At 40.8% G+C, this 20,395-nt stretch overlaps 1 protein-coding gene across 2 annotated transcripts in view; it reads left to right on the top strand.

Moving 5' to 3' along the window:
• The window catches only part of LOC120525545 (cyclin-dependent kinase 8-like), an 89,457-nt gene that overhangs the window by 29,876 nt on the left and 39,186 nt on the right, over positions 1-20,395 (top strand). For both annotated transcript variants that reach the window (XM_039747932.1, XM_039747934.1), the window contains exon 2: positions 17,147-17,222. In XM_039747932.1, the coding sequence (XP_039603866.1) occupies positions 17,147-17,222 (76 nt within the window). The remainder of the gene's footprint in view (positions 1-17,146; positions 17,223-20,395) is intronic.

Genomic DNA, 20,395 nt, shown 5'->3' with positions numbered 1-20,395 from the left:
CATTGATAATGTATAATACATTTTCAGCATAACTAAGACATTCAAACCTGAAGTAAATAAAAAATATATATCAGTATCGCCCAGAATTTCCATATCGGTGCATCACTAATTATTATCATTATTAATTAGATGTTACTATTTTCACTTGTTTACAACGTTCACTCAATTATTTCTTTTTGTGTTTTTTCATCAGTTATATGTTCAAGCTTTGTAATTTTTTTATCATAGGCAGATAATACTCCTCCTTGAACCGTCACCTTATCGTGGTGGAGGGGTTTGCGTGTCCCAATGATCCTAGGAGCTATGTTGTCCGGGGCTTTATGCCTGGTAGAACCACCAAGGCAAACTGGTCCTAGGTGAGGGATGAGACAAAGAGCGGTTCAATAAACCTCCAATGAAAAATAAAAACTGTGGACGACGTTTTCCCTTGCCGGGACGCGGGTCACGGGCCCCCTCTGGAGCCAGGCCTGGAGGTGGGGCTCGATGGCGGCCTGGTGGCGGGCCTGCACCCATGGGGCTCGGCGGGCACAGCCGAAGAGGTAGCGTGGGTCCTCCTCCCCATGGGCTCACCACCTATGGGAGGGGCCAAGGAGGTTGGGTGCAGTGTGAGTTGGGTGGTGGCCGAAGGCGGGGACCTTGGCGGTCTGATCCTCGGCTACAGAAACTGGCTCTTGGGACGTGGAATGTCACCTCTCTGAAGGGAAGGAGCCTGAGCTAGTGCGCGAGGTGAGAGGTTCGGCTAGATATAGTCGGACTCACCTCGGCGCACAGCTTGGACTCTGGAACCAATCTCCTTGAGAGGGGCTGGACTCTCTACCACTCTGGAGTTGCCCGGTGAGGCGCCAGCAGGTGTGGGCATACTTATTGCCCCCGACTGGAGCCTGTGCATTGGGGTTTACCCGGTGGGCGAGAGGGTGGCCTCCCTCCGCCCGGGTGGGGAAGGGTCCTGACTGTTGTTTGTGCGTATGCGCCGAACAGCAGTTTGGAGTATCCACCCTTTTTGGAGTCTCTGGAGGGGTTGCTAGAGGGCATACCTTCTGGGGATTCCCTCGTTTTGCTGGGAGACTTCAATGCTCCGTGGGCAATGACAGTGAGACCTGGAAGGGCGTGATTGGGAGGAATGGCCCCGATCTGAACCCGGCGGTGTTTTGTTATTGGACTTCTGTGCTCGTCACGGATTGTCCATACGAACACCATGTTCAAGCATAAGGGTGTTCATATGTGCACTTGGCACCAGGACACCCTAGGCCTCAGGTCGATGATCGACTTTGTGGTGGTGTCGTGGACTTGCGGCCATATGTCTTGGACACTTTCGGGTGAAGAGAGGGGCGAGCTGTCAACTGATCACCACCTGGTGGTGAGTTGGCTTCGATGGTGGGGAAGATGCGGTCAGACCTGGTAGGCCCAAGCGTGTTGTGAGGGTCTGCTGGGAGCGGCTGGCAGAGTCCCCTGTCAGAAGTAGCTTCAACTCCCACCTCCGGCAGAACTTCAACCCGCCCCGAGGGAGGTGGGGACATTGAGTCGAATGGGCCATGTTCCGTGCCTCTATTGTTGAGGCGGCTGACGGAGCTGTGGCGCAAGGTGGTGGTGCCTGTCGTGGCGGCAATCCCGAACCCGTTGGTGGACACGGCGGTGAGGATGCCGTCAAGCTGAAGAAGGAGTCCTATAGGACTTTTTTGTCCTGTGGGTCTCTGGAGGCAGCTGATAGGTACCGGCAGGCCAAGCGGCAGCGGCCGGTTGTTGCTGAGGCAAAACTTCGGGCATGGGAGGAGTTTGAGAGGCCATGGAGAGCGACTTTGGACGGCCGAGGAGATTCTGGTCCACCGTCCGGCGTCTCAGGAGGGAAGCAGTGCAGTGTCAACACCGTATATAGTGGGGATGGTGCGCTGCTGACCTCGACTTCGGGGCGTTGTGGGTCGGTGGGAAGAGTACTTCGAAGACCTCCTCAATCCCACTAACATGCCTTCCAATGAGTAAGCAGAGCCTGGGGACTCTGAGGTGGGCTCTCCCATCTCTGGGACTGAAGTCACCGAGGTGGTCAAAAATGGATGAGATACGCCCGGAGTTCCTTAAGGCTCTGGATGTTGTAGGACTGTCTTGGTTGACACATCTCTGCAACATCGCATGGACATCGGGGACAGTGCCTCTGGATTGGCAGACGGGGTGGTGGTCCCCTCTTTAAAAGGGGACGGAGGGTGTGTTCCAACTATAGAGGGATCACACTCCTCAGCCTCCCTGGAAAAGTCTATTCGGGGTTCTGGAGAGGAGGGTCCGTCGGATAGTGAACCTCGGATTCAGGAGGAACAGTGTGGTTTTAGTCCTGGTGCGGAACAGTGGACCAGCTCTTCACCCTTAGCAGAGTCCTGGAGGGTGCATGGGAGTTTGCCCGACCGGTCTACATGTGTTTTGTGGACTTGGAAAAGGCATTCGACCGTGTCCCTCGGGGAATCCTGTGGGGGCTCGGGAGTATGGGGTACGGACCCCTGATAAGAGCTGTTTGGTCTCTGTACAACGGTGTCAGAGCTTGGTCCGCATTGCGGCAGTAAGTCGAGCCCGTTTCCAGTGAGAGTTGGACTCTGCCAGGGCTGCCCTTTGTCACCGATTCTGTTCATAACTTTTATGGACAGAATTTCTAAGCGCAACCAGGGTGTTGAAGGGGTCGGTTTGGTGGACTCAGGATTGGGTCACTGCTTTTGCAGAGGATGTTGTCCTGTTTGCTTCATCAGGCCGTGATCTTCAGCTCTCTCTGGATCGGTTCGCAGCTGAGTGTGAAGCGGCTGGGATGAGAATCAGCACCTCCAAATCCGAGAGCATGGTCCTCAGCCGGAAAAGGGTGGAGTGCCCTCTCAGGGTTGGGGGAGAGATCCTGCCCCAAGTGGAGGAGTTCAAGTATCTCGGGGTCTTGTTCACGAGTGAGGGAAGAATGGAGCATGAGATCGACAGGCGGATCGGTCGCGGCATCCGCAGTGATGCGGGCTCTGCATCGGTCTGTCGTGGTGAAAAAGGAGCTGAGCCGTAAGGCAAAACTCTCAATTTACCAGTCGATCTACGCTCCTACCCTCACCTATGGTCATGAGCTATGGGTAGTGACCGAAAGGACGAGATCGCGAATACAAGCGGCTGAAATGAGTTTCCTCCGCAGGGTGTCTGGGCTTTCCCTTAAAGATAGGGTGAGAAGCTCAGTCATCCGGGAGGGGCTCAGAGTAGAGCCGCTGCTCCTCCGTATCGAGAGGAGTCAGATGAGGTGGCTCGGGCATCTGATCAGGATGCCTCCTGGGCGCCTCCCTGGTGAGGTGTTCGGGCACGTCCAACGGGAGGAGGCCCGGGGAAGACCCAGGACAGCTGGAGGGACTATGTCTCCGGCTGGCCTGGGAGCATGGGATTCTCCCGGAAGAGCTGGAAGAAGTGGCGGGGAGAGGGAAGTCTGGGCCTCTCTGCTTAAGCTGCTGCCCCCGCGACCCGACCTCGGATAAGCGGAAGAGGATGGATGGATGGATGGATGAGGCAGATAATAAAGTTCTAACCCATCATGTTTTACTTTAATTACAAACAGCAATGACATTTACAGGCTGCACATTTAGGCAATCCATGTAATGAATTTAATGCTTTTACTTTTGGGTTTGTTTTCTCTAGTGCTTGAGTTGAAGAATTGCTTGAAGAAAATAACTGGCTATACGGAGTTTTGGAGGCTTCTTAAACGATGGGAGGACCCTGTTTACAGTCCGCATATGCAAATGTATATGTAAAGAACTTAGAAAAGCATGATGATGAGGTATCCCTGTTCAAAGTTAAATAGACGCGCATGTAAATATAAATGATTTCTAAGGTCGGAGGTGGGGATCCCATTTCAAATCCGTAGATGCAAATATATATTACAATGGAACAGCATGTGGGGGGTCCATTAAGTTGAAACTTGTAACCAGGTGTGACTTTTCTGCCCCTACTTCTCTCTCCCTGCCCTTTTGCTTCTGGTGACATAACACCAGTTCTCACAGGAACAGTATCTGGTGCCAGCATTCAAGCTTTATAGTGCTTGCTGACCATTTGGCTTTGTGGAACTTCAATAATTTCACATCTCACTGTACATGGCAAATGTAATTACGTAAAGTCCTAGGAAATCGCCACTTCTTCAGTCATCCATGTACCCTATTGGCTAATGCTGCTGTCAATTGCTTCTTCTTTATCATTCATTTGCATACGGTCCCTTGGCAGTGTTTCACAGAGCATGTAAGTTAAGAAAAGAAATATATATTAGTCAGATGAGTTTGTGAGATTTTTCAGATAAATAGACCACAAATACAATGAAAATAGACAAAAGTCTGTAAATATCTTTAAACAGAGACACATTTTTGGCCTAGTCTTTTTTTAAATGTTATCCTAGGTTTTGAACACAATAAAAGTGAATTAATAAAACTAACAAAATGGGCTGATGTTTGTTTAGCTTTATGAATAATTGTGTAATCACAAAGATTGTTTTCAGAGTCAAAAGGTTATCCCAGCAATATGGCAGAAAATCTTGCTATATTTAGAGTAATAATTTTTTCCTAATCGGTCCCTTAAAATTTGTTCAGGAGTAACATTTTTATAACCCCTTATCTTACAAAAATTACAGGTACAAAAGTAAATTGATGGCATTATAAAAGTAAATAAGAAGGAAATGGATAGGTCATTGTCCTTTTTAATAAATGTGTTTGTATGGTCAAATGATCAGGGAGAAAAACTGTCCAGCATCAGGGATGCTGGAGATAATAAACCCCTGGGGGTTCCTAGGCCAAATACCAGTCAGCCCCTCAGCACATGTCAACATGCATAAATGTGACCATCCAAGTCCAATCACAATTCCGTATCAGAATGTTCTTGTGAACTTTTGTCTCTCATCATATACAATTAGAGGCCACTTAACCAGGTGGCCACCCCTGCAAAAAAACTGGAAAAAGAAAATGGAGAAAAAAACCCGTGAACATAATTTTTCTATCTCCAAATTATAAACTTTGCTAAACAAAATCTGTCCAATTTTCCCTACCTCCCACCTTTTTCTATTCCAGAAGAGATATTGATAAGTCTTGAAGAAGGAGACAGCATTTCTGTAATATATATAAAACCATTTTAAAGTCCCTTCATTTTAAAGATCCCAAAGTACAGTGGGAAAAGGATGTCTTACTCAACGTTTCCAAAAAGGAGTCTCCAAAAATTGTCCAAAATGTTTCCAGTGCAAGATCCAACCTGTGTACGTTGCAATCAAGCTCCAGCTTCACTGGGCCACATATTTTGGGTATGTTCCAAATTAACAACATTCTTGACAAAGATGTTAAATGCCTATCAGACAGCCTTTATGTCATAATTACTCCTAATCCTTAAATAGCTGTTTTTGCTGTAGCCTACTCCCAGATGGACTTAAAGTGGAGAAGGGCAAACAAACTGTATTTACCTTTCCTTCACTATTAGTCATTATTATTATATTAATATTAATTAATAGTAATATTAATATTACTATTATTATTACTTGCTCAACTGGAAGAATCCTAACTCGCCTCTGTTAAGTCTGTGAGTAACTGATGTTCTGTACTTTTTGAAATTGAAAAAAATCTAATTCTCTCATAGAGGATCTGTTCTAAACCTTTTTTAAAAACCTGGCAAGATTTAATCAATAATATTCCAGAATAAGCACTTCTATTGAGGAACAAAACTTATTTCGCTCTATACTACTCTCAAGTTTTACTCTGGCTATTGGCCTTTTTCTCTTTCTCATGGGTGGGGGTTGAAATGAATTTAGTTTTGTTAAGTTTGACTTGATTGTATGGAATGTTACATTCTTTAAATAAATTCAATAAAAGTTAAAAAAAAAAAAGAAAATTGATTCTACGGTTGTGCAATATAAAATGTCCTGGTTATATACTGTAATATCCAGATTTTTTTGTACAGAAATTCTTGAAACATCCATTTTTTTTAGTTGCTATTGGTGTGACACACATGTTTTTATTCATATAAAGATTTATTTTAAAAAAAGTAAAATGTTATACTCACTACTCTTCAGTCGTTTGAATCGTCTTTATTGCATAAGCAGAATTGCTTTTTTGGTTTGTAATTTAGTCTCAATAATGCCAAAAACCCCATGGGGGGCATAAGGGGTTAAGTCTAGATTCCTTCGAAATCCAACAATCAAGCACAGTGACTAAATAAAATAAACTTTATTTTGCAATATGGAACAGCACTGTTTTGTTCTTGTTGGTACTGATGTGGCTCTGTGGAAAAAACGTTAACGGTGTTCATGTAGATTCATGCACTGAGGTTTTCCTGTCTAAAAATTAAAAAACAGTATTGCTTACTGGACAAAGTAAACACATACAAATAATGATATTCAAGCCACCAAAACATTATAGATCAAGATTAAAAAAATATGGGAAGTCTTCGGAGAATTGTTCACAAATTACTTATAAAACTAACAACCTCTGGGAGTCACACATCTAAGATGAACTGCACATAATTTCTAATAAGCAGTTCCTTTGATGCAGTCTTCAGCAATCTTTGAAAGCAGAAGAAAATGACGGGCATTTCTGTACCTGCACAGCCACTTGGAAGGGTAATTACCATTGGTAATCCTCTATGGTCAGAAAAATTTAAACAGAGCATTGTTTTTCTAACTGCAGCAATAATAATTATGTTATTACTAATGAGCACCCCTTCCCAAAATACATTTCACTTAATGTGTATGTAGCAGCCCTAAACCAATGATATATCATAAAAGCAGATGCCTAGCCCTGAGACCTTACCTCAGTAGATGCACACCACACTACACTGATGGTTTTGGAATGTACACTTTACACTAGACTATTGTCAGGTATGCACTTCTAATTTTATTCCTAATTCTACTCCAAGATTACACTGTTTTGCTTATTTAAAAGTGAACTACATACTAATAAGGACAAGAAATGTGGACAAATAATTTAACATCCCAACAAATGCCAATAGAGTTATGAAACAATGTTATATACGAGGGATATCCAGAAAAAAAGGTTACAACGGCTGTTAAAAATCGAAAAATGAATATATTTCAACCAAATTTACAGGGTATGTTCCAAAATATGCGTTTATTTCTCAACATAATCGCCGTCAACTTCGATGCACTTCTTCAGCCTGGGCACCAGCTTTTTTTATACCCTCGTCGAATACGCTCCGCTCCACCTCCGAAAGCCACTTCTCCACTGTCTCCTTCACTTCCTCTTCGTTGGAAAAATGTTTCCCACCCAAGAATTCTTTCAGTTTGGTTTCCACAAGCTGATGATGGATCTCGGCCGCGGATTCGCGACGCAAAGTGAGGAACTTGGTGACCGAACGAATCTCGCATCGGCGGTAGGTGGAGCAAACGGCCTCAGCAGAGGTTGACGAACTCGCTTGCTGTGATGACATTTCACAACTGACTGACAGCGGTCCCGGGCTTATTTTGACCGTTAGGACACCCTACGCAGGTATGCCAACCGGAAAAAAATTCCCTGCACCCTCCAGGGCACTTGTAACCTTTTTTTCTGGATATCCCTTGTAGTATGACATTTACCTTTTGAACCACAAAATTATGTAGGTCATAATGTATCTGAAAATGAAGATCCTTATTGTGGTTTTTTTTTTTTGTTGTATCATCAATGCTCTGTATGTAAAGCTATAGGTCACAACGTGAAACAAATTAACATAAAGTTCGCAGACACACATCACATATAACTTTTTTTGCTTCTTTTTCATTAGACTGGAGTTAAATTTTTCACGTGAAGAATATTCTTTCAAAATTTTATAAAATTCAAAAGTTCTCATGTTTTCCAGTAAGAAGCTACCAGTCCACTTGTAGATGAAGATATACAACAAAACAAAAATGATTTGCAAGCACAATGCAAGTCCTGCTAGTGACATGTAGTAAAATATTACACATGAACAGTACCAATCAAGCAGCTTGTAAAAAGTGATTTTAGCGAACAGAGAGTGCATGCTCATTGCAAATTGGATTTCGACTCGAAGTGCACATCGGTCATTGTCATGAAAGTGAAAGTTGTGCACATACGTGTGCAGATCGAGTAGTGATATAAGATAAGCTCAACAGGTTGCCGTGCATTTATTGACAATTAAATTGTCTGCAATATGGAGGAAAGTGTTTATGCCTTGAAAAGTCAAACCTCTGTTTTTCTGAAAGATGAATAACGTTATGCACTGCATGTCATTTTGATAAGAAAACAAATGCTGGAATAATGGCGAATGTTGATCTGCAGACTCTCACAGTGAAAGTGTTCTATAAAGCAATCCCTGAGGAATACAGAAGCAAATCAGTAACTAAAAGCAAAATCTCTGCTGTTTTTCACGGGATAAATGCCCAACATTTGAAACAAAGACAATCTTGGTTACAGAATGAAAACCTTTTGCACACTAAGAGTAGGCTGTGCAGTAGCCATTTTGGCAATGGGAAAATTGTAGACAAAAGTGAAATACAGAACTTTAAAAGGCAAATTGTGATCTTTAAGTATAATGTTAAGTAAATTAATGACTTTTTTTATATTAGTAGTATAGTAATGAATGACTTTATTCATGTTGTTGAATATTCAACAATAATGTTACGCATTCTCTGTAAAGTTCTGCCATATTGTTAGTCCTGGGAATGATGAACGTGGGCAAATGTTAGCACATAGAATTGTTTAGTATGTACATGGCTAAGGCTCAATTCATTTAGTCATTGAAAAGCCACTCTTTTTGAAATGACATGCACAAACATAGGTATTTTACACTAGAAAAAAATGTAATAAATATGCTTTGCTTTGGAGAGTTTCAGCAGCATAATATTGGTGCCAGTTCAACCAGTACCCATGCATATGTAGAGACTGAATATTGACCTGATATTTGCAATCCATATTGGTCCCTGTTCATTAGCAGTGAAGTTAGGTGTGTCTAACAGGTGAAGCTTTATGATGTCATAGTAGCAGTTTTGAAATGGCAGCCCCACTGGAAATGTACAACAAAGAGTGAAGGTATGAAACCTGTCAAAATTCATTAGTGAATGATAGTTTAGTACGGTGAAGCATGCTTGTCACTCCCACAAGTGTATGAGTTTAGCAGGAAATTTTGAAATGGTGAGAGTTCTTTGACAGACTCTCCTTACTGGTGATAGAGAATGAAACAGCTGCACTTCTGGAGATCAGTTGTGGTGTGCTGAATTATAACATCCATGATGTGCTCCGTTGAGTACCTGCACTTTGAGAGTCTTACACATCCATCACACTAACCAGACTTTGCCTTCATTGATTACCACATCTTTAGACCGCTGAAAGAGAGGATGGGAGAAAAGACTTTTAAGTCAGATGAAGAAGTGTAATAGGTGGATGAGTGGCTGTGCATGTGACCAACAGACTTTTTTTCTAGAGGAATCCTTGCACTTTGTAAACACTGGAGGAGTTGTACAATACCTTTTGATGCAATAATTTATGAGAAAAAATATTTTAAGTTTTAATTTGAACTACTCTTGTATATCTTACAAGTTGGAGGGAATAAAACAATATGAACTATTATAAAAATAAATAGTTTGAATGCAATTAATTATTGAGGTGTGAAATTAAATCTGTTTAATGTCACACTTTATTATCCAATATATATACAAATGTTATGACATATCAAAAATAACAATCATTCTTTGATATATTTTTTAAGCACATTTCAGGAAAGAGAAAGGAAACCATAGGTAATCCTAAAATGACTTGACTTCTAGTTTTTCTTTCATGCACATTTCATTAATATGTAATAAGAGTGATACTGTCATAGGAAATCACACATTTGCAGCACTGTTTGGTACTCATTATGACACTCGATGGTTGTTATGGATGTGTCCTCGGAGTACTGTGATGCAACAAATACAAAAATGTCTTCTGGGGCGATCTTTTCCTATTTGAGCTGTGGATTAAAAAAAAATTCTATTGCTTGATAAAAATCTTCATTTGTTTGTGTTTCAACCTTTTGCTTACATTCTTGACTTTGTTTCTTGTTCTTCATTATGGCCTTAATGCTTGGTTTTCTTTGATCTCACTGTTTTGACTATTTTGATTCCACATCCTGCCCCTGGTTACTCCAAATCCTGCCCTGCAGTCACAACATTATGATCATCCCTGTACTAGAGATCTACTGACTTCGAATTGGTTCTTTTTATAACGGACGGTTAATTGTGAAACATACCATATCATTTCTTTTTGAAAAATGGAGTAATAATTTAAATATTATTAATCTTTTAGTTTTCAATAGGCAACATAGCATTTAACGGTTTACCATTTTGTAACTAATGTATCAGATTAATTTAAATCATATAGTAAATAAAAATGACAACAACAACAGTAGATGTGTTAAAAAAAATCTGATACAGATTAAAAAAGGTGATAAATGACAATTTAAATGTATATTATTCTTTTAGTTTTCAATAGGCAACATAGCATTTAACGGTTTACCATTTTGTAACTAATGTATCAGATTAATTTAAATCATATTGTAAATAAAAATTACAACAACAACAGTAGATGTGTTAAAAAAAATCTGATACTGATTAAAAAAAGGTGATAAATGACAATTGTATATTATTCATTCTTGGCCTTTTCTAAGGATAGTTTAGGTTATAATATTTTACCTTTTTAATGAATATGGAGCAGCTGAAAGAAGAAGATTTGATTAATTTAAACGAAAATTTAGCAATATTAGACTGTCATTAACATTCAATCCACAACTGAAAAGGTGATGCTTAGTTGCTTCAGTTACCAAGTAGGACTTACCCATACTCTCTTGGTGAAACTGAATCTGGCTCAAATTAGGCCATATTTTAGATTTAAGTAAGGCTTACTTACTAAGCGTTCTTTGTGGAATACCGAACCACCTGATATGAGGCTTAAAACTGAAGGAAATGAGAAAGGGAGGAAACTCAAGTTGAAGCACTGGTCCATTTTGACACTTTCTTGCTTTAGCACTTGTGGTGACGTACAGTATCCTTGAACTAGTGGATCTTGATATCTTTCACCAAGATTATAACAATGACAAAGAGTACAATGGTTGTAGTTTTACTTCAGACTGGTACAACAGTCTGTTTTGTGTCCCCATTGTCTCCATTTCTGCAACCCTGGCAACAGATATAGCTTGTGAAATTCCTTAAAATTTCAAAAAACTTTTTTGTTTATGATTTATTCTGTTGGATATAAAACTTATTTTTTCCAGTGAGTCAATTTCAGACCTAGTTATTCTGAGATGCATTTGTCTGTGTAGATGTTGAAACAATCAAGTGATGCATTAATTGCATGTTAGGTGACTGCTGTTGTTCAAAGCAGTTGAACTGGATATCAAGTTCTCCTTTTCTTTAGATGTAGCTGTTGGAACCATAATAGCATTGAAAAATGTGGAATTAATGTTAAAGAAATTATTATTGCTGGACACTAGTTGTGTTATTGTGGAGTCCATATTAATTGTATTTTTATATGCATGACACTTAAAAATGCCAGACTACAGTGCTACTACCATACAACTTTCTGAATAAAATAAATTCTTGACAGTATAAGTCTATTAACATTATAATGTAGTATTAATACTGGAAATTTAAACAACACATATGGAGTCATTTATGATATCTTGTATCATTGCTGCATGCTGGGACGCAAGCAAATGAGTCTGAATTTCTGTTGTAGAATTTTAGTATTTATAATTTTTTTTTTCTGATAATAGCAATACCCTAGTGTGCTCATAACAACTGGAAAAGCAAAATACTTAAACTTCAATTGGTATGGCACACATAAAACTTGTGTTTATTGCTAGCCTAAGTAAGTAACAGAAAAAATAGGGTACAATTTAAGTTCTTGCAGACTATTATACAGTATTTTTGAAAAAAGTGCCAGATGGAGTGTTAAAACCTCCTGAAGTATTAAGGTGAAATTGTTGCCTAATCTGGAGTTGCGTCAGAGTAATATAAAATGTTTATAATACGAAGGCTGGGATTGGCTCCAGCAGACCCCGGTGACCCTATGTTCGGATTCAGCGGGTTGGAAAATGGATGGATGGATATAATATGAAGATAATACAGCCGTGTTGTTTTTAGTGTGATGTAAATACTGAATAGATATTTGTTCACTCAGCCTGATGCCTACATAACTTCTTTCCTCTTATATAACTTTCTAGATAGGAGACTTTTTTACTTTAATGGTTAACTTCCCTCATGCAGCAGGAAAAGTGAGCTGGTGTGACAGGTGCTGCTTGTGAGTACGCCTGTTGTGGCATTTCACTAACTTATACTGTGATCTGTTTTACCGTTGGGAGCAGCTGTTTGAGAAGTAAAATGGGAAAATATACAAAATATATTAAGTTATTTTAAGTGACCTCTCTCAAGGTAAATTTGAAACAGTAAGTTAATTTATAGTTGAAGTCACACAGAATGTTTCTCTATTTTAAAATAGACGAGTCCTCAAAGTTCTCAACACTTTTAAACAGGAGATTTTAAGGCATACTCTATTTGTGATTTCTCAATGAAAATGTAACTTTTTTGAGAAAATTCATTGTACAACAAGCATGCCAAATTTAAACAAAATTGGTCCACTGAGAGTCAAGTTGTTTTAGTCAAGCAGGAGACAGAATGGTAGACAGACATGGGGATTGCAGTAGGTACTTTACATATTATATGCAAATACACCTAATAATGGTGGAGTAATCTTCAAAATTTAAAGTTTCATAGAAATTATGTGGCCCAACACATAATGGAAACTGTAATCACTAGGTATACCAGAGTTTCTAGCTAGGTGGCCCCCCAGTCAAAAAAATCTCTGCTGTCTGAATAACTTGCTTAAGTGACAAAAAAAGTTAAAATATTGTGTGTGTGTGTGTGTGTGTGTGTATGTGTGTATATATATATATATATATATATATATATATATATATATATATATATATATATATATATATATATATATATATATATATATATATATATATATATATATATATATATATATATCTCTTATATATATATCTCAATCATCCCTGGCGAAAATTGGGCAGACTTAAAAATAAAGTGGTATTTTAAGTACTTCAAGTACATTTTCAGAATGATATTGTCTTTAAATAATAATAACAACAATTTCAACATAAAGTGCAGGTTTTCTTCTTAAAAGAATAAGGCAGAAACATAAAAGGTAATTTGACCAGCTTCACCTTTAAACTCTGAGTAACCTTAGCCAAAATCATTTTGTACATTAGGCTAAAACAGTGTGATCATTGAACATTTTGTAATTAGAATTACTAACGGTCACGGAAGTCCGATGATCCCCAGTAAGAGCCACAAAGTCCACTTTCTGTAATGCATCTAATTTTGCTTGCTTTTCAGTGTCATAAAGCTGTTGAATTTTACTGGAAATAGTCTTTCGGCACGGCAGTTGGAAAGTTGGATCACCTGACGCTAACTGTAGCACATTTTATAATCCCCTATCTTCCACCACTGTTAGTGGTCTACAGTCCAAAGCAATCCATTTTGCGAGAGAATTTGTACGTTTCACCGATGTTGACTTACTAATTTTGGTCCTGAAGCCAGTCATTTCATCAGGTTTGGGCTGCCGACACCTTTTGTTGGTACTCGAACTTGTACTACTAGTGCTAACAGCATACATTGTTTCTGTGCTTGCTGTAACATGTTTTGCATTTAGATGGTACCGTAAGGTTGAAGTGCTTCGGTGGTATGCAAACTCCTTTTTGCACAGTTTGCACAAAACCACGCTTTTATCAAGGCTTCCGTCGGGTAGTCTTTTGAAATGAAATTTGCCTCCGATCAGTCCTAGCAACGCGCTTTCTTCTGACTCTTACATTTTTGTAGCTCTGATGTGTGCATCAATGTAATCGATGTACCAGGAAATCATGCATTGACAAAAGTTACCCTTTGCTTGGAATGCAAAGTGTGATTAAATGCGTTATTTTTTTTAACGTGTTATGGAGTACATGCATCGAAGCTTCTCAGCTGTGCTTGTGCTAAGAAAAGGAAACATTTTAAAAATAACGTAACATGATTGTCAATGTAATACATAATTTTGTGACCGTTATGAGGGTTGCTGTCGTCAAGGATTTGATTATCATTATTTCTTTCAATCTGGTTCTTATTTGGAGTATGTGTTATGTTCAAGTTATATTCCGTGTTTGTCAACCGTTGTAAAGATAACAGGTTTCATTTATCGAAGTGTTTACCACCCAAATCGGTACTCGTGAATGTAAGATGTTCAAGAGGAATTCCCGGTGGATTTGCCTGTGAATATTTAGTGGTAGCGTGTGTATGAACTTAATTTAATCTTTTCCAGTCCTACAAAGTCAGTTGATGTGAGCCGCTCGGAGTACATGCATCGAAGCTTCTCAGCTGTGCTCGTGCTATCTCATGATGTCCATGGCTTTATTTAATGTTAGCTAAGACCCGGCACTTAAAAGTTTCTTGCTACAGCAATTTTAACTCTGTTACAAAGTGATCCAAAGTCTCCTTTATGCCTTGTGTCTTCTCATTAAACTTGTATCTTGTGAATATCGTATTCGTCATAGGCATTACAAACGGCAGCGGGAGCATGCCTATAAACTTAATTTAAACTTACGGTTCACACCGTGCTTTGTTTCCGCAGTAGTTGCACTTATGAATATGCTTGTATGTGTCACTCGCTTCATAATCTTTTGCTGCCTTCTCAATTGTGAAATGCGTTTTTTGTTCAGTGCTCTTTGCAGCTCTTCTTTGTTCTCTACGTACTTACATAGGAGGCGTGATGATGTGACACGCAACTCCGCCACCCACGGCCATCGACCTGCAGTCTTTTACAGTATATGGACGAAAATAGGTTCCAGTTATGACCATTACGCGTAGAATTTTGAAATGAAACCTGCCCAACTTTTGTAAGTAAGCTGTAAGGAATGAGTCTGCCAAATTTCAGCCTTCTACCTACACGGGAAGTTGGAGAATTAGTGATGAGTCAGTCAGTCAGTCAATGAGGGCTTTGCCTTTTATTAGTATAGATAATATAATATAAATGTGTGTCGCATAGAACAAATTGCACATTTTAAAAATAAATATAATCTATTGCAAGAGAAAAACCTTTCTGTAACATCTGATTATACATTTGCACTTGAAGACATGATACATTGTCATTGGTGCTGTGTGTGCTCTCTATTGTTCAACGTTACAGTGATAGTGTAGGAGTCGATATAAGCTTGAAACAATTGTCAGCTATGTTAATGAAAATATGAACTGAAAGAAGTTTACTATGGAGGTGTATTAGGGCCATGGAGAAGACAAACAAACTAGGGACACAGTGAAGGAAAAAAAGTCTATTTCGTGGTTAAAGTCACTGTTTAATTTAATAGAGTTTCTCAAACCCCATCGTAACCAAAGTAGCATGATAAATGATTTGTATTTAATGTGATCCCCGACACAGTCATTAATCAATATGTGCTTTTTGAACAAACTTCCTCTTGCATTAGAGGAGTCACAGGCAATAGATCTGCAATAGTTAACATGACAGAAAGATATTGTAGCAGACAGAGGCACCTCTCAAACTTGTGGAGTTAGTTATGCAGTTATAGTGGTCTTTGTGTGTGTGTGTGTGTCCATCTCCACTATCGCAGTGCTCATTCAATGTGTAAAATAATTAAGCTTCAATTAGCTGTTGCTACTGAGCTCCAGAATTGATACTGGCAATTTTAGCTTTTTATTTTCCCTCAGCATCAAGTCAGTATCTTTTACTTTCTCCATGATATCCCGATGGCAGTTTAAATCGCACTGACTGGAAGAACTGCGTGCATATGTTTCAGGAAGAATCCCTGTGGGTGTAGCTTTTGCAGCGCATGATTTTTACACTGGTCACTACACTTTAAAGGGATGTCCCCAGTCATTTATTCTTGTATGACAATCATAACTACCCTCCTGAGACTACCTTGGTGTTTACGCAGAGCATGGCTCATGCTTAGATTTCAATGCAGTTATGTTTAACCACGAGTTGCTGTCGGTGTAACATTTTAATTTCAATGTAAAGACCAATTCTGCTACCATCTAGTGGATGAAATAACATCATGCTGCAAAAATGATGAATATATCTATATGTTTTCCAACTCTAAGGTAATTCATCAATATTCATAAGTGAGCATTCTACCAATACATAATGGCGTATAAACAAAAGTCTTTCAAATTAGTTATAAAATAAAATGAAAATGAATTAACTGAATCCGATGATTGTGGTGACAATGTGAATTGGTTGTCAGGCATCGACATAAATAGTGAAACTGATGCACACAACATCATACAACTGAACCTCTATTTCAGAATTGTAATGTGCAACAGATACTTAATCAGTCTACTATCGATTGCCACATAGCCTCTCTCTCTTTCTTAATAATTAACTTGTTTCCTTTTTGCATTATAAAAAAAGTATTACTTTTTGTTCAGCTACTGAAAGGCTGGCTCTGTGTGGTATGTTCTTCAATTTTACAACAATTAAATAAAATTCTTTTTTGTCCATGCAATCCCACAATACATGATGCAACCCATGAACTTCACATTTAGTAACAGGTGCTAAGTCTGTAAATGTTACACTCTCATCTCCATTTTTGTGACATGATAGAAGTTCTCGACAATTGTTTCTTGGGGCTGTTTAATTGTCACGAGTGGTAAAACCCATCTTAAGTTAACCAGGAACACTTAAGTTTATGGAACTGATAAACCTTGTCTGTGAAACGGGGCCTTTTCAAGTGACACTTTTTCAGCAACGTCTTGATTTCATAAACATGCTTCATGGAATACTGCTCTGGAGACCGAGGACCTCATCTCTTTTTATGTTGTAAACAAAAAACGTTATCTTTTCAATAAATTGGTTGTACTTCGGGTATCTCTTCTGGGACATGGTGGCAATGGCGGTCAGAGACTGCAATCTTTCCTTTTTAGTTGTTGCATTAGGCATATCATTTTACCTACTGTACCTGGAATAGAGGAGAACTGATTTTTGAAGTGTTTGTAGTCTCTGAACTTCTACACACTATTTTATTTCTTTATTGATATCCTCAATATTTCCTTAGAGGTATTTTTTGCTGTTATTTTGTTAAACTTCTACATGTGTCAGTCATTAACTTTATGTTACTCTCTTACTTACAGAAAGGATGAAAAAGAGTATGCACTAAAACAGATTGAAGGTACTGGAATATCTATGTCTGCATGCAGAGAAATTGCGGTAAGTGTGTTACAGTTTTTCGTTACAAATGACTGTGTATTTTAGCAACTGCTTTGTAAACAAAATAAAATCAGAGTTAAATTTGGTGTTTCTGACAGCTATAAATAACTTTTTATAATGAAGTTAAGAAATTCAAGGTTTCAGAGTTTTTGGCTAAACCATTACAGAATTTAAAATTAGGGGCAATATATACAGCAGTTTGCGAGATAATTGTGTGTGTGTTTTCCCATTTCATTTTCGCTGTCTAAACACATCTTTTATGCTATACTGAATGTTATTTAAGATGTGGTCACTGTCACAAGTGTTTCTGTTCTGTGGTGCTCTGACAATAGGAAAACATTTGTTAATAATCAAATGGATAAATGTAGATGTTTAGTTTTAGGTGAATATTTATATAGCATTTCATTTACTTGACATTGTCTTATACTATAGTGTATATATTGCAAATAAGTTTCATAATGCATTTTCGTGGTTTAACGAGGATTTGGCCCTGGCTTTGGTTTCTTTGTTAAGTTGTGTCTTTATGTTACTAAATGTTTGCTTTAGTTTTGTACTCTTCTGTTAATTCTGTTAGCTATTATCCTTGGTGTGTTTGTTTTTTTTTTAAATAAATATTCATCCCAAAGAAGGGAGGGGGAGAGGCAGTCTCACCCCCGACACTGTAGTTTTGGCAGATAAGGCCTATGTAAAGGCATTAGAATGCCTCAGCTGGGTGCTGTCATTGGCTCCTGCTTGTGTCTGGCATTCCTTTCAGAGTTTTTCTTGTAAGTTGTTTGATTTCTTGAAATTTTTTCCCATTGTTGTTGTTTTTTGGTATTTCTTTGGTTTAGTTTGATATTGGGTTGCATTTTAATATGCAACATTTTGTATTTTGTATTTAATTACTGAGATACTTAAACTCCTCCACTTGGGGCAGGATCTCGCCCCCAACCCTGAGAGGGCACTACACCCTTTTCCGGCTGAGGACCATGGTTTCGGATTTGGAGGTGCTGATTCTCATCCCAGCCGCTTCACACTCAGCTGTGAACCGCTCCAGAGAGAGCTGAAGATCACGGCCTGATGAAGCAAACAGGACAACATCATCTGCAAAAAGCAGTGACCCAATCCTGAGTCCACCAAACCGGACCCCTTCAACACTCTGGCTGCACCTAGAAATTCTGTCCATAAAAGTTATGAACAGAATCGGTGACAAAGGGCAGCCCTGGCGGAGTCCAACTCTCACTGGAAACGGGCTCGACTTACTGCCGGCAATGCGGACCAAGCTCTGACACCGGTTGTACAGGGACCGAACAGCTCTTATAAGGGGGTCCGGTACCCCATACTCCCGGAGCACCCCCCACAGGATTCCCCGAGGGACACGGTCGAATGCCTTTTCCAAGTCCACAAAGCACATGTAGACTGGTTGGGCAAACTCCCATGCACCCTCCAGGATCCTGCTAAGGGTGAAGAGCTGGTCCACTGTTTCACGACCAGGACGAAAACCACACTATTCCTCCTGAATCCGAGGTTCGACTATCCGATGGACCCTCCTCTCCAGAACCCCCGAATAGACTTTTCCAGGGAGGCTGAGGAGTATGATCCCTCTATATGGTCCCTCTTTTTAAAGAGGGGGATCACCACCCCGGTCTGCCAATCCAGAGGCACTGTCCCCGATGTCCATGCGATGTTGCAGAGACGTGTCAACCAAGACAGTCCTACAACATCTAGAGCCTTAAGGAACTCCGGACGTATCTCATCCACCCCAGGGCCCTGCCACCAAGGAGTTTTTTGACCACCTCGGTGACTTCAGTCCCAGAGATGGGAGAGCCCACCTCAGAGTCCCCAGGCTCTGCTTCCTCATTGGAAGGCATGTTAGTGGGATTGAGGAGGTCTTGAAGTACTCCCCACCGACCCAGCGTCCGAGTGAGGTCAGCAGCGCACCATCCCCACCATATACGGTGTTGACACTGCACTGCTTCCCCTTCCTGAGACGACGGACGGTGGACCAGAATCTCCTCGAAGCCGTCCGAAAGTCGTTCTCCATGGCCTCTCCAAACTCCTCCCATGCACGAGTTTTTGCCTCAGCAACAACCGAGCACAGAAGTCCAATAACAAAACACCGCTCGGGTTCAGATCGGGGGGCCATTCCTCCCAATCACGCCCTTCCAGGTCTCACTGTCATTGCCCACGTGGGCATTTAAGTTTTCCAGCAAAATGAGGGAATCCCCAGAAGGTATGCCCTCTAGCACCCCCTCCAGAGACTCCAAAAGGGTGGATACTCCAAACTGCTGTTAGTAGCATGCGCACAAACAACAGTCAGGACCCTTCCCCACCCGGCGGAGGGAGGCCACCCTCTAGATCCACGGGTAAACCCCAGCGCACAGGCTCCAAGTCGGGGGGCAATAAGTATGCCCACACCTGCTCGGCCTCTCACCCGGGGCAACTCCAGAGTGGTAGAGAGTCCATCCCCTCTCAAGGAGATTGGTTCCAGAGTCCAAGCTGTGCGTTGAGTTGAGTCCGACAATATCTAGCCGGAACCTCTCAACCTCGCACACTAGCTCAGGCTCCTTCCCCTTCAGAGAGGTGATATTCCATGTCCCAATAGCCAGTTTCTGTAACCGAGGATCAGACCGCCAAGGTCCCCGCCTCCGGCCACCACCCAACTCACACTGCACCCGACCTCCTTGGTGGTGAGCCCATGGGAAGGAGGACCCACGTTACCTCTTCGGGCTGTGCCCGGCCAAGCCCCATGGGTGCAGGCCCGGCCACCAGGCGCTCGCCATCGAGCCCCACCCCCAGGCCTGGCTCCAGAGGGAAAAGGGTGGAGTGCCCTCTCAGGGTTGGGGGCGAGATCCTGCCCCAGTGGAGGAGTTTAAGTATCTTGGGGTCTTGTTCACGAGTGAGGGAAGAATGGACCGTGAGATCTACAGGCGGATCGGTGCGGCATCCGCAGTGATGTGGGCTCTGCATCGGTCTGTTGTGGTGAAAAAAGAGCTAAGCCGTAAGACAAAACTCTCAATTTACCAGTCGATCTACGTTCCTACCCTCACCTATGGTCATGAGCTATGGGTAGTGACCGAAAAAACGAGATCGCGAATACAAGCGGCTGAAATGAGTTTCCTCCGCAGGGTGTCTGGGCTTTCCCTTAAAGATAGGGTGAGGAGCTCAGTCATCCAGGAGGGGTTCAGAGTAGA

The sequence above is a fragment of the Polypterus senegalus genome, chromosome 3 (genome assembly GCF_016835505.1).
Source record: "Polypterus senegalus isolate Bchr_013 chromosome 3, ASM1683550v1, whole genome shotgun sequence".
NCBI lineage: Eukaryota > Metazoa > Chordata > Cladistia > Polypteriformes > Polypteridae > Polypterus > Polypterus senegalus.
This window is presented reverse-complemented; position numbering and strand designations above follow the sequence as displayed.